The sequence below is a fragment of the Equus quagga genome, chromosome 10, assembly GCF_021613505.1.
Source record: "Equus quagga isolate Etosha38 chromosome 10, UCLA_HA_Equagga_1.0, whole genome shotgun sequence".
NCBI classification, from domain to species: domain Eukaryota; kingdom Metazoa; phylum Chordata; class Mammalia; order Perissodactyla; family Equidae; genus Equus; species Equus quagga.
In genome coordinates this window covers 79911423-79926079 of record NC_060276.1, presented here as the reverse complement: position 1 = coordinate 79926079, position 14657 = coordinate 79911423, and the positions used below count along the sequence as shown (strand labels likewise).

Here is a 14657-nt window from a genome sequence, read left to right as displayed (position 1 = left end):
AATGCTTACTACTCCTGCTGTTTCTCCTGCTAACAATAAAAATTATAGTGACAAAAAATAAAAAGATGTTGAAATGGATCCTGTCAATTGTGGCCAGCTGCAGAAATGCTCAGAAAGTCTCTAGAGCCTGTTTTTCCTCATTTTCTGTTTTATAGTTCCTTCAGTGATCCTTAAAGAGTGGTCTGCCTATAAAGGGAAGTCACCTCAGACCCCTGAGCTGGTGTCTGCACTGACATTTCGGGAATGGACTTGCCCAAACCTCAAGAAGCTCTGGCTAGGCAAAGCAGTTGAGGACAAGAACAGAAGGATGCGGGCTTTCCTGGCCTGTATGAAGTCAGACACACCCAGTATGCTCAATCCAGCTAATGTCCCCACTCATCTGCTGCTCATGTGCTGTGTTCTCCGGTAAGTCATGTGACAGGGAGATGACCAGTTCATTTCTCTTTTACTTTTTAAACATTTCCTTTAAGCAAGTGAGTGTGTGTGTGTGTGTGTGTTTTATTGAGTTCATAATAGTTTACATCAATGTCAGATTTCAGCTGTACATTATTTCTTGACTGTCACCACATAGGTGCTCCCCTGCACTCCCTGTACCCCCTCACCCTCCTTCCCCTGGTAACCACTGAACTGTTTTCTTTGTCCCAGTACTTGTTTATATTCCACATATGAGTGAAATCATCTGGTGTTTGTCTTTCTCAGACTGTAAGTAAATATTCTTACAGTGTTTTGGGGTAGGCAAGTTTTCATTTTATGTTTTGTTTAGACTTCAGAAACACTGAAATTGATTGCTATGATAGTCTCCTTGGTTTATGATCTACTGTCATCATCAGTCCACGCATGACCTCTTTTTATATTTGGTTTTATATTTGGTTTTTGTCTCCTTCAGTCTTTATTCCTGATCCAGTCCCCTTCTCCTCTCTACCCATAGTTATCCACTCTTGGATATTCTATGTGTGTCCTTCCAAGCTATCTTCTATATATTTGTTTAGACACATGTATCCATGCACTGTCAATAGTGTTTATATGTATATATTTTTTTCCTTTTTTAACATGAAAAATATTTTGCTGTACATATCATTCTATTTCTTACATTTTTCACTCAGTGTTATTTTTGAGATCTATCCATATTCACATATGATTCATTCCTCATGAATGCTGGATCATGTTCCATCACATACTAATATCACAGTATTTCATTTATTGATTGATAGTTCTTTCCAGTTCTTGGGTATTACAAACAGTGCTGCAGGGAATATCTTCATAGATGTCTCTCTCTCTGTCTCTTTGTGTTTCTGTGTCAGTTCATCTGAAGTAAATACTCAGGAGTAGAATTATTGGATCCTGTAAAATATGCATATAGGTTTTTCACCAAATATTGCCAAATTGCTCTAGCTTATATTTGTACTAATTTATAGTCCTATGAACAATGAATGAGGGTTTCTAGTTCTTCATAATATTGCCAGTACTGCTATCATATAACTTCTTAATTTTTGCCCATCCAATGGGCTTCAAGTATTATCTTTTATTTTAATTTGCATCTCTTTGACTACACACAAGATTGAGCTTCTGTTTTATACATATTAGCCATTTGTTTTTTCATTCTCTGAACTACCTGTTTATCTTGCAAATTTTCTTTTAGGTTACTTGTCTTTTTCTTGTTGATTACAGAAGTTTCTTGTTAGATATGTGTGCGTGTATACACATATATAGCAAATATCTTTTCCATATCTCTGTGTATATCGAATATCTTTTCCAGTCAGTCACAATTCTTTAAAACTTTATATACAATATCTTTGTTGAACAAAAGTATTTGATTTTCACCACCCTTTTATTATCATAACTTCATACATATAGAAAAGTTGGAAGAATAGTATGCTGAACACCCACATGACCACCACTTATATTCTACAATTAACATTTTACTATACTTATTTGTCTCATATAACTCTCCATCTATCCATTTCTAGCTATCCATTTATCCATCCTTTTTGATTCGTTTCCAAGTGCATTGCAGATATTGGTACACTTCACCTCTAACCAAGAAGTATTTAATTTTAATTTTGTCAAACCCATCAAATTGTACTGTTATGGTGTGTGCTTTGGGGATCTTATTTAATAAATTCTTTCCTCCTCCTGGATCACAAAGATATTTTTCTACATTTTCTTATAGTTTTATAATGTTGCCTTCCATGTCAGGTCTTTAGTGGGTATTTATTCTGTATATGCTATAAGAAAGATCTAATTTTATTTTCTCTACATGATGAGCCAATTTTCCCAAGTCCATTTATTAAATGATCTCCTTTTCCCATTGATTCATATTACCACCTCTCCTTTGTACCAAGCTATATATACATGAGTCCATTCCTGGATTCTGTTTTGTTCCATTGCCTATATTTGATCCCCTGCTAGGATCACATTGTTTCAATTATTAAGGCTTTGTAATTTGCTTTAATATTAGTTAGGGCAAATCTCTGCTCTTTGTTTTTTTTTTGTTTCAGACTTGTACTAGCTATTTCTGAACCACAGGAGCCTTTATTCTTCCATATATAATTTATAATTAGTCCTGTTTCCACAAAATCTTGTTGGGATTTTTTGTCAATGAATGAATTTATAGATTAATTTGGGGAGAGTTGACATCTTTATAATGTTAAGTCTTCCCATCCAAAGATCATAGTTTACCTCTCCCTTTATGCAGGTCTCTTCCCTTATATCTTAGTAGAGTTCATTTTTTTCCATAGAGGTCTTCTGCATTTTAAATTAATTCCTGGGTGTTTGATACATCTTGTTGGGATTCAAGATAGTATTCTATTTTCTGTTACACTTTCTCATCAGTTATTTGCTGATGTAGAAGAAGTAGGTTTTTGTGCAAAGAGAGAGTCAATCCCTTCAAGTCACCAGAGGCTTATAGAGCATTGAGCTTTGAAACTGGACAGGCCTTAGTTTGAATTCTGGCTTTGGCACTTTTCAGCTTGGATAAGTCACTTTAGCCTTTTAGAGCTTCTATTTCCTCACTATAAATGGGTATAATAATTCTTACTTCTCAGAGCTGTTTGAGGATTGAGATAATGCATGCAGGGGCAATATCACATAATAGATGCTTAATATATGTTAAGAATGGTGACTTACAGGGGCTGACCCAGTGGCGCAGCAGTTAAGTTCACATGTTCTGCTTCGGCGGCCCATGGTTCCCCCATTCAGAACCCAGGTGTGGACCTACTCACCACTTGTCCAGCCATGGTGTGGCAGGTGTCCCACATATAAAGTAGAGGAAGATGGGCACGGATGTTAGCTCAGGGCCAGTCTTCCTCAGCAAAAAGAGGAGGATTGGCAGCAGATGTTAGCTCAGGGCTAATCTTCCTAAAAAAAAAAAAAGAAAAGAAGTAAAAATGTCTTATGACCAGCTATAATAGCTATCATAAAGACTATGCTCTAATAATCTAATAGGTTTTATATGCTTCCCCTGAAGAGAAACCCTTAGCCTCCTGCTCGACCTATTTATTCTTAACTTAGATGCATTTTTGACAATTCGGTCACCTGATTTCCCAGCATACAACAGATCAGAAGCGGAAAATTGCAAGGGAGGTGAGATAGGGAGTAGGAGCTATTCTTAGAATCAGTCCTGGTGACAGTAATGGTAAGCGATTCCCTACTGCCTAAAAGCAGGGAAAAAGATATAGTCTTATTATTTTAAAGATTTTAAGAAGACCTCAGAACCCATGGGGTTGGCCCAGTGGTGCAGTGGTTAAGTGCGCACTTCCGCTTCCGTGGCCTGGGGTTCGCCGGTTCAGATCCCGGGTGCGGACATGGCACTGCTTGGCAAGCCATGCTGTGGTAGGCGTTCCACATATAAAATAGAGGAAGATGGGCATGGATGTTATCTCAGGGCCAGTCTTACTCCCCAAAAAGAGGAGGATTGGCAGCAGATGTTAGCTCAGGGCTAATCTTCCTCCAAAAATAAAAAATAACTTAAAAAAAAATAAAAGACCTAAGAACCCAAAAAGAAGAGGCATCATCTGGAGCCATTTAGTGTAGGGGGGAACTGCCCTATATAAATCAGTAACCCATGTAAGATCATTATTAAAGCACAAGGTAATGATCAATCTTCATAAAATCCATAAGAACGGGTTCTGTAATATTACATGTTATGTACCTGGCAATGTGCTAAGTCAGCCCTTTGTGTATGATGCTACTAATTCTCATAATAGTGCTGAAAAGCAAGTATTATTTATCTCCATTTATACATGAGGAAACATGGGCTCAGATAAGTGACTTTCAAAGTTTACATAGCTAGCAAGGGGTAGTGCAAAGTTTGAACCTAAGTCACTCCAACTTCCAATTCCTATGCTTTTTAAAAGACAAAATGATAGAAAAATACAGTTTTAAAGATTAACATAAAATCTGGTTGGAAACTTAAAATTCAACTTTAAATGAAGATTAATTTATCCTACATAATGCATTGCCCACCAATATCAGGTAGAGACTGGGTAGGAGGAACATTGAACTATGGCCTGATTGAGTGCTAGGAGTCTAAACTCCTCAATTGCTTTTACTAACTGTAGGTTAAAAGATACCTCTCATGAAAGTAAAGTAATGCTAGGGAAGTTGTGACTAAAACTTATATTGGTGAAGCTCTTGGATAGTTGGCCTAGAGAAATGAGAGTCTACTAGGACAGGTTGATACAGTTTGAGGAAGGCAGAACCTTTACACATGCAATAGTCACCACTGAGGAGGGAGGGATAATGAGGGACTCTGTCAGGCTTCTAGGGGTGAGGTGCATCCCTGTTGAATGTGAAGAGGCATACACCAAGGCCCTATCATTTTTAGCAAAGGTTCATTCAAATCTGACCAGTTTTCCAGAAATAGAACATAAAATTGGACAAGTTCAGTCCTCTAGATTCATGGGTGAAGTTGAGGAGTCTCTTATGAGAAGCAGTTCTATTAAGAAGCAGCAGATTTATTCCCAGCTGTAAAAGGGCATTTGAGTTAACCAGTGCCATCTTGAAATATAAAGAGTAAAGGTATATAAGAACTAGTTTTTGTTCACCTGACAGAATAATTCTAAAGTTTGTTGGGAAAAGCAAATGAACAAGAATAGCTTGGAATTTTTTAAAAAGAACAATAAGAGGAATCTTGGTTCAAACAAAAAAAATACCAAAGAGTATTATAAACTCATGCTAAAATGATTGATACTGGCACAAAAATTGATAGGTCATTATTTTAGAACATATAATACTGAGTAAGACCCTAGAATATGACAATTTAAAGTATGCTAAAGAAGTTTCACATATCAATGAGGGATAGATGAAGTTTTCAATAATTGTTGAGAAAATTGGATTGGTATTTGGGGAGAAAACATCAAGCTAGAGCCTTGCCTCACATAAATTCCAGATGGATTGATTATAGAGATAAATGCAAAGACAAAGAAAGATAAAAGGTAGAATAAAAACTAAGCAATGATTTAACTAATCTTGAGGCAAGGAAGGAATTTTGTAAATGAAAATAAATAAAGAAGTCTCAAGCCCAGGATGTTGTCAAAAACAATAGTAAAAACATTGGCAAACAATCAGGGAAGGCAAACACCTCAGTTGCCTTTGTTTGCGATACACCATGCCAAGAATTTAAATGGGAGATCTGGGCAATATGACAGTAATAAAGGATTTTGATAAGCTCCCATATATTCCTGGGAGTCTGGAAGGTTGTGTACATGTGTAGGGTTGCATACACACTCAGAAAAGACTGGAGAGAGAGCCCCAATCACATATTCATACCTGGCTGAACATGAGACCTGCACAAGGTAAAAATAAAAGCCAGACTTATAAACTGCCTAAATTTTTAATGTATGCCCCAACCTACACATAGACCTCCTCAGCAGAAATGGAAGTTTTATTGTCTCAAGATGTTTCTGCATTACATTTGACTAATCATTAGCTAGTAAGCTATGGAGATCCGAGGGAGACTCCTAGGAAGCTAGGCTTAAAAATGAAAAGAATTAAAAATAAAAATTTGAGCAGGGACATCAGGCCACACACTGCAGGAAAGACAGACTCTCCAAAATTCATCCAGACGCTACTAAACAAACAAAAACAGCAGCAACAACAATGCTTGGGGGGGAGTGAAAAGTCCAGAGTTGCTATGATATATTATCAAAACTGTCCAATGTCCAACAAAAAATTACAAGACTTGCAAAGAAAAATAATAATGTATGGCTCATACACAGGACAAAAAGCAGTCAGTAGAAACTGTCTCTGAGGGAGTATGGAGGTAGGACATAGTAAATAAAGACTTTTAATCAGCTACTATAAATATGTTCAAATAACTAAAGGAAACAATATTTAAAGAATTAAAATATGATAGCAATGACTCACCAAATAGGGAATAGCAATAAAGAGATAGAAATTACAAAAAGAAACCAAATAAATATTCTGGAGTTGAAAAGTACAACAATTGAAATGAAAAATTAACTTGAGGAGCTCAGCAGCAAATTTGAGCTGAGAAAAGAAAAAAATCAGTGAACTTGAAGATAGATCAATAGAGATTATCCAATCTGAAGATAAAATGTAAAAAGAATGAGTAAAGATGAAAAGAGTCTAAGAGACCTGTAGGACAACATCAAGCATGCCAATATATGCATAATAGGTGACCCAGGAGAGAGGGGGTGGTTAGAAAATATATGAAGAAATAAGAATTGAAAACTTCCCAAATTTGATGAAAAACTTAAATCTAGACACCCAAGATCAAAAACTCCAAGTAGTATAAACTCAAAGATCCACACTTAGACACTGTTAAAAGACAGTCTTGAAAGAAGCAAGAGAAAAACAACTTATCACATACAACAGAACCAGAAGAAGATTAACAATAGTCAAAAGATGGAAGCAATTCATTTACATCAGTGGATGAATTGATAAACAAAAGGTGGTATATGCATACAATGGAAAATTATTCAAACTTAAAAAGGAAGGAAATTCTGATACATGCTACAACATGGCTGAACCTTGAAGATATTATACTGAGTGAAGTAAGCCAGCCACAGAAGGACAAATATTGTATGATTTCACTTATATAAGGTACCTAGAGTAGTCAAATTCAGAGATATAAAGTATAATTGTGGTTTCTGGGGGATGAGGGGAGGAGGGAATGAGGAGTTAGTGTTTAATAGGTATGAGTTTCAAGTTGAGAAGAAGAAAAATTTCTGGAGATGAGTGGTGGGATGGTGCACCATAAAGTGAATGTACTTAATGCCACTGAACTGTACACTTAATAATTATTAAAGCGGTTAATATTATGTTATGTATATTTTACCACAAGAAAAAAAAAGGAAGACAGAGGATAGGACTTCCAGAAGGGCACTGCAAGGAGGTGGGCAAACCCTCTCCCCAGAAAAATTACAATTTAACTTAAAATAATATTTCTAAATCATTTAACCCTCAGGCATAGATAGCCCAGAAGATGGGTGCTCCTTTTCCTCTCAGCTCCCATTCTTGGGATATAGTTTCACACTGGGAGGGGAATACTGTCATTTCTCATGATACCAGCCCTGTGTCCAGGTAGGTATGGTAAAGAGGATCACCTACCTAGTCTCCAACTCAGGGCAGAAGCTCTAATCCAGGGGCAGCTTGCCAAGAATACTCTGGGCCTCAATCATCCCCTTCCACCTCACGTGTAGGAAGGAGTTTCCTTACTGAGAGGGTCAAGCCAAAAAGACCTCAGCTCCACCCCCATCCTCAATGCCCACTTGTAGAGCAGGTGTGTCACTTGTCACTCTGGGAAAAGCAGCCCCACCTCTGGTGCAATGACCTGGAGTTCTTCTGGGGCGGGTAGCAGGCCATAGGAATGAGGAGCTCCATGCCTCTGCCTGAAAGGACTGTCTTTATTTGGAAAAGAGCATGGAGAATTCCATGTCTAAGAGCATGTCAAGAACAATAGGGATCTTGATGGTGAGGAATTAAGAGGAGGCTAGTAGCTGCTTGATACAAGCAAAACTGCAGAGCATCCAGAAGTTTTCTAGAGAGAACCAGGGAAAGAAACAGTCAAGAGGAGCCCTCCTGTGATCATAGTCAACTCTGGGGATCAGGAAGGATATGTGCATGCTTAGATGGCACCTACTTGGGAGCAACTAGAACAGGACATGGAGCAGACTTGAAAGCATTCCCCCAACCACACAAAGACCCATCAACACAGGGCAGATACTTCACTGACACAAGGAACTGAAACACGACTTCTGGACAAACATTGACTGAGCAATAAACTTCTGTCACCCAAAGGCAACTCCTAGGAAGCCAGGCTTAAAACTAAAGTCAAACTCATCCCTGCCAGTCTGGAAGACTGTCAATACCCAAAGCTGTGCCTTCTCAGCAATGACCAGAGAAGGAACCTCCAAACTACTAGTCCCTCACTGAATGTGGGGCAAAAAGTGTCAGCTCCCTGAATTATTATAGTAGCCTTACTCCACACATATATTCAATGGTAAAGGGTAAAAATCTAACTGGCTAAGAGGACTTAAGCTTAATCTTTGACCAATTAGTGGCTTATGCTGACCCACGGGCGACGTCTAGATTGCCAAGCTAAAAGATAAAAACAAGGGGGAAAGCTCTCAGTAGAAACATCAGAGGCAACACCCTGCATAGGAAATAGATTTCACAGAATTAGTGCAGCCAAGTCACTAAATAATGAACAAGAGAACAATAAGCAAGCAACATCAACCAGCCTTGGGCTGGAGGGTGGGGTCATTATCCAGTATTGTCATATTATATTATCTAAAATATCCAGTTTTCTACAAAAACTTCCAAGACACTCTAAGAAAGATGAAAGTATGGCCTATTCTCAGTAAATAAAGCAGACTTTTGAAGGGGCCTAGATGGTAAACTTAGCCGACAAAGACTTCAAAGCAATTATTTTAAATATGTTCAAAGAACTAGATGAAAGCATGCATAAACAATTAAAAGGAGACATTGTGATGACAGTGTCTCCTCAAATAGAGGATATCAATAAAGAAAAAGTATTAAAAAGAACCAAGTGAATATTCTAGAGGTGAAAAGTAAAATAAATTAAAATGAAAAACTTACTAGAGAGGATCAACAGTAGAATTGAGCTGGCAGAAGAAAGAAAAGCAAACTTGAAGACAGATTAATAGAGATTATGTTATCTGAAGAGCAGAGAAACAAAAGAATAAAGAAAACTGAACAGAGCCTCAGAGAAATGAGTGACACCATTAAGTGAACCAACATACATGCAACTGAAGTACCAGAAGGAGAGGAGAGAGAGAAAGGGATAGAAAATAATGTTCCAAAAAATAATAGCTGAAAACTTCCAAGATTTTATGAAAATCATTAATCTATACATCCAAGAAGTTCAGTGAACTCCGTATGATAAACACAAAGAGAACCACACCAGGTATATCATGGTCAAAATGATGAAAGCCAAAGACAAAGAGAGCATCTTGAATGTTGTAAGAAAAAAACACCTCATCACATGCAAGGGAACCACAAATGTTAGATTCTCATCAGAAATAGTGGGGACCAGAAGGCATTGGGACAACATAATTCAATGTGCTGAAATATGAAGCACTCAAATGTTAATCTTTTTTTTTTTTTAAGGATTGGCACCTGGGCTAACAACTGTTGCCAATCTTTTTTTTTTCTGTTTTTTCTCCCCAAACCCCCCTGTACACAGTTGCATATCTTAGTTGCTGGTCCTTCTGGTTGTGGGATGTGGGACGCTGCCTCAATGTGGCCTGACGAGTGGTGCCATGTCCGTGCCCAGGATCCGAACCCTGGGCCGCTGCAGCGGAGCACGCAAACTTAACAACTCGGCCACGGAGCCGGCCCCTCAAATGTTAATCTTATATCCAGTAAAACTATATTTCAAGAATGAAGGTGAAAGAAAGACATTCAAAATAAAAGAAAAAATTAGAGAATGTGTTGCTAACAGACTTGCTTTACTAAAAGAAATACTAAAGGAAGTTCTACAGGATGAAAGCAAGTGACAACAGACAGTAATTCAAATCCATATTAAAAAAAAATAACACCAGTAAAGGTAATTATGTAGGTAATTTAAAAAGACAGAATAATTGCATATTTCTTCTCCTTTTTTCTCTTAACTTATTTAAAAAGTAATTACATCAAACAATATGTATATAATTATATTCTTGAGCCTGTTAACATATAGAAATGTAATATATTTGACAATATCAGGAAAAAGAAGGTGTATGGGAACGAAGATGTATTGGAGTAAGGAAATGACACCAGATGGTAAATCTACAAGAAGAGAACCAAAAATAATTAGGTTAATACAACAAAAGTTACAAATATTTACTTGCTCTCCTTTCTTCTCTCAGCTTCATTAAAAGAAATAAGATTATATAAGGTAATGTCAATGAAAATAATCCATAACCAATCTATAAATGAAAATTTGGGTGAGTTTATTCTGAGCTTAAATCTTAGGATTATAACCCGGGAGAGTCTTTCCACAAAGGAACAGAGCACTCCAAAGAAGTGAGGGTATACAGGGTGGTTATATACCCTCAAAGAGTATGTTTCACATATGATTGAAATGTCCCTTTTACAATAGTCACAAGGCTGCTCTGTCAGCACAGCAATTGATGGAAACGGCAGATAGGTCTGCTGTCTCAGTGAACGCCGCCGGGTGGCAGGTGTGTTGCCTCCGGCTGGGGACGTCACAGATGAGCGCTGCAATCGATTCCCAGCCTAAAGAAAGATGCTTAATCTTTAAGGAGATGCCAACGTTGGGAGGGGGAGAGAAGTTGCACCTTTATCTCAAGGGCCTTTGCTCTTGCCATAGGGAATCTCTAAAGCAGATATACAATGCATGCTCAACGGCCTTGGTCAGGCCCTTTTGGAAAGACAAGGTCAGGCCGAATTAGGTTTATACCAAATGGCTTCCTCATATATTCCAATATATCCTATTACTTGCCATTTTTATTTGTCAGTAATAATTACAACAAAATATTGGGTTTGTGCAGACGTGACATGTATAGCAAAAATACCACAAAAAAGAGAGGAGGGAATGGAGCTATATAAGAATACAGTTTTGATATTTCACTGGAATAAAGTTAGTATATATCTAAAATAGATACTATTACAATGTATATTATAGACCCTAGAGAAAATAACTCAAAAATATAATGTGAAAATTACTAAAGGAAGTAAAACGTTACACTAGAAAGTGTCCACTTAAAGAAGACAATAAAGAAGGAATAGAGTCACAGATAACACATGAGACATATAAAAAGCAAAATGGCAGATGCAAAGCTACCCTATCAATAACATTAAATTTGAGTGGATTAAAAATCCCATTAAAAGGCAGACAGTGTCAGATTAGATAAGAAAACAAAATCCAACTATATGCTGTCTACAGGAGACACACTTTAGATTCAAAGATACAAATGGGTTGAAAGTAAAAGGATAGAAAAAGCTATACATACAAACAACAACCATAAGGTTGCTGGAGTGGCTGTACTAATACCAGACAAAATAAACATTAAGACAATAAAATGTTTTAAGATATCATCATGGTGGCATGAGAGGATCCTTTTGTCTCGCCTCTTCAACCTACAGCAAGTAAAACATCTATAACCCAACAAAGGCTAAATTGCACAACAAACTATGACACTGGAAAGATCCACACATTGGTACATATAGAGGTGGGTGAAGTGGAGCACACAGAGGAGGCTAAATGCAGAACAGCAGAGGCAGTGCCCAAGACCCTGGTCCCCCTGCTGTGGTGGCTCTGCCAGCCATCCCCAGCCCCAGAGAACTCAGTGGGCAACAGCAGAGGCGTGTATGTGACTCCAGCCAGCCAGCTGAAACAGTGCCACAGAGCAGAGCAGCAATGGAGGCAGAGCCCCATGGTCCCGAGCCACCCAGCTGCAGCTAAGAGCCTGGTAGCAGTGGCAGAGGTGCCCACATGACTCTGACATCCCAACTGCAGCAATGCCTGCAGCCGTGAGGTAGCAAGCAACAGCTGAGCTGGTGCCCCACATACCTGGATCCCTCCACACCCTCCCCCTCCCCCCACCACAGCAGTGGAGCTTCCAACTCAGGTGGTCCCAGATACAGCAGAAACATCAGCCATCTCTGTGCCCCTGGCAGCAAAGCTAGCAACCACAGTGACACTGGCAACAGCAACACATCAGTGACCCCCAGAAATACAAGCAGCAATGACAAGAGTACTGGTGACACCCTGAATAGAGGTGGTGCAAGGTGGAATGTGCAGAGCTTCAAATATAGCCAGAGTCAGCGCAGGTAAGAGAAACCAAAAACTAGCACTATAGCACCACCTACTGAAAAACAAAAGTAAGGCCTTCCAGCCAGTTCAAAAGTTTGAATCAAAACAAACAAAGCTATACCTAAATAAAAAGCATGTTTGCTACAACAAATGTGCTGGCAGACGAATAACTCAGCAAGCACCACAAAAAGCCCTGGCACCATAACATTAGAAAAAGAAAACAAGTGTCCAGAAACCAAACACAAAGTCATGGAAGATTGTGATCTAACTGATAAGGAATTCAAAATAGCTGTCATGAAGAAACCCAAGGAACTACAAGAAAACTCAGAAAGGCAGGTTTGTGAGCTCAGGAATAAAATAAATAAACAGAGGAATACTTTACCAAAGAAGTTGAAACTCTAAAAAAGAACCAAACAAATTATGGAACTGAAGAACTCCATAAATCAGATGAAGAATGCATTAGAAAGCATAGGAAATACAGCAGATCATATGGAAGAGAAAATTAGCTAGCTCAAAGATAGAAACCTGGAAATGATGCTGGTAGAAGAAGAGGGAGAAATAAGACTTACTTAAAAATAAATGCAGAAATTCTACTAGAATTATCCAACTCCATGACAAAGGGCTGCATAAGGGTAATGGGTATCCCAGAAGGAGAAGAGAGACAGAAAAGGAGCAGAGAGCTTATTTAAAGAAATAATAGCTGAGAACATCCCAAACTTGGGGAAGGAACTGGATATACAACTCATGAAGCTAATACAACACCCAATCATCTCAACACAAAAAAGACCTTATCCAAGACACATGATAATAAAACTGTCAAAAATCAATGACAAAGAAAGAATATTAAAAGCCAGGGGAAAAAGAAAATAACCTAAAAATGAATCCCCATTAGGCTATCAGCAGATTTCTCAACAGAAACCCAGGAGAAGGTGGAAAGATATATTGAAAATATTGAAAGACAAAAATTGTAAACCAATAATAATCTATCCAGCAAAGTTGTCTTCAGATATGAAGGAGAAATAAAGCCTTTCTCAGACAAACAAAAGCTGAGGGATTTCACCACCACTAGACTTGTCGTACAAGAAATGTTGATGGGGGCCGGCCCCATGGCCGAGTGGTTAAGTTCGCGCACTCCGCTTCAGCGGCCCAGGGTTTCGCCAGTTTGGATCCTGGGCGCGGACATGGCACTGCTCATCAGGCCATGCTGAGGCAGCATCCCACATGCCACAACTAGAAGGACCCACAACTAAAAAATATACAACTATGCACCAGGTATGCTTTGGGGAGAAAAAGGAAAAATAAAAAATTTTTTAAAAAATTTAAAGAAACGTTGAATGGAGCTCTCCCAAAAACAAAAGTCCAGGACCACATGACTTCACTGGTGAATTCTACCAAACGTTCAACGAAGATATAACATCTATCCTTCTCAAACTTTTTCAAAAAGTTGAAGAGGCAGCAATGCTTCCTAACTCATTTTAGAAAGCCAACATTACCTTGATACCAAAACCAGACAAGGACAACACAAAAAAGAAAATTACAGGCCAGTATCGCTGATAAACATAGATGTTAAAATCCTCAACAAAATATTAGAAATTGAATACACCAATACATTGAAAGGATCATACACCAAGATCAAGTGAGATTTATTCCAGGGATGCAGGGATGATTCAACATCCGCAAATCAATCAATGTGATACTCCACAGTAACAAAATGAAGAATAAAAATCACATGATCACCATTTATTGAAGAGATTTTCTTTCCTCCATTCTATGTTCTTGGCTCCTTTGTCAAAAATTAGCTGTCCATAGATGTGTGAGTTTATTTTTGGGTCCTCAATTCTGATCCATTGATCTGTGTGTTCATTTTTCTGCCAGTATCATGTTGTTTTGATGACTACAGCTTTGTAGTGTATTTTGAAATCAGGGAGTGTGATACCTCCAGCTTTGTACTTTTACTCAGGATACTTTTGGTAATTGGGGTCTTTTGTTGTCCCATATGAATTTTAGGATTCTTTGTTCTATTTCTGTGAAGAATGTCATTGGGTTTCTGATAGAGATTGCGGTTAATTTGTAGATTGCTTTAGGTGTTATGGACATTTTAACTGTTTATTCTTCCAATCCACGTGCATGGAATGCCTTTCTGTCTCTTTATGTTGTCATTAATTTCTTTCATGAAAGTCTTGTAGTTTTCATTGTATAGGTCTTTCACTTCCTTGGTTAAATTTATTCCAAGATTTTCTTTTTTTATTGCAGTAACATTGGATTATAACATTATATAGCTTTCAGATGTACATCGAAATATATTTCGAATTCTGTGTAGATTACCTCATGTTCACCACCCAAAAACTAATTATAGTCCATCACCTCACATGTGAGGTGATGGACTATAATTAGTTTTTGGGTGGTGAACATG

General features: G+C 38.0%; 1 protein-coding gene across 1 annotated transcript in view; it reads left to right on the top strand.

The window, feature by feature from the left end:
- The window catches only part of FAM120C (family with sequence similarity 120C), a 99443-nt gene that overhangs the window by 49767 nt on the left and 35019 nt on the right, over positions 1-14657 (top strand). Inside the window, exon 10 of the mRNA XM_046673066.1 lies at positions 156-405. Coding sequence (XP_046529022.1) covers positions 156-405 — 250 coding nt within the window. The remainder of the gene's footprint in view (positions 1-155; positions 406-14657) is intronic.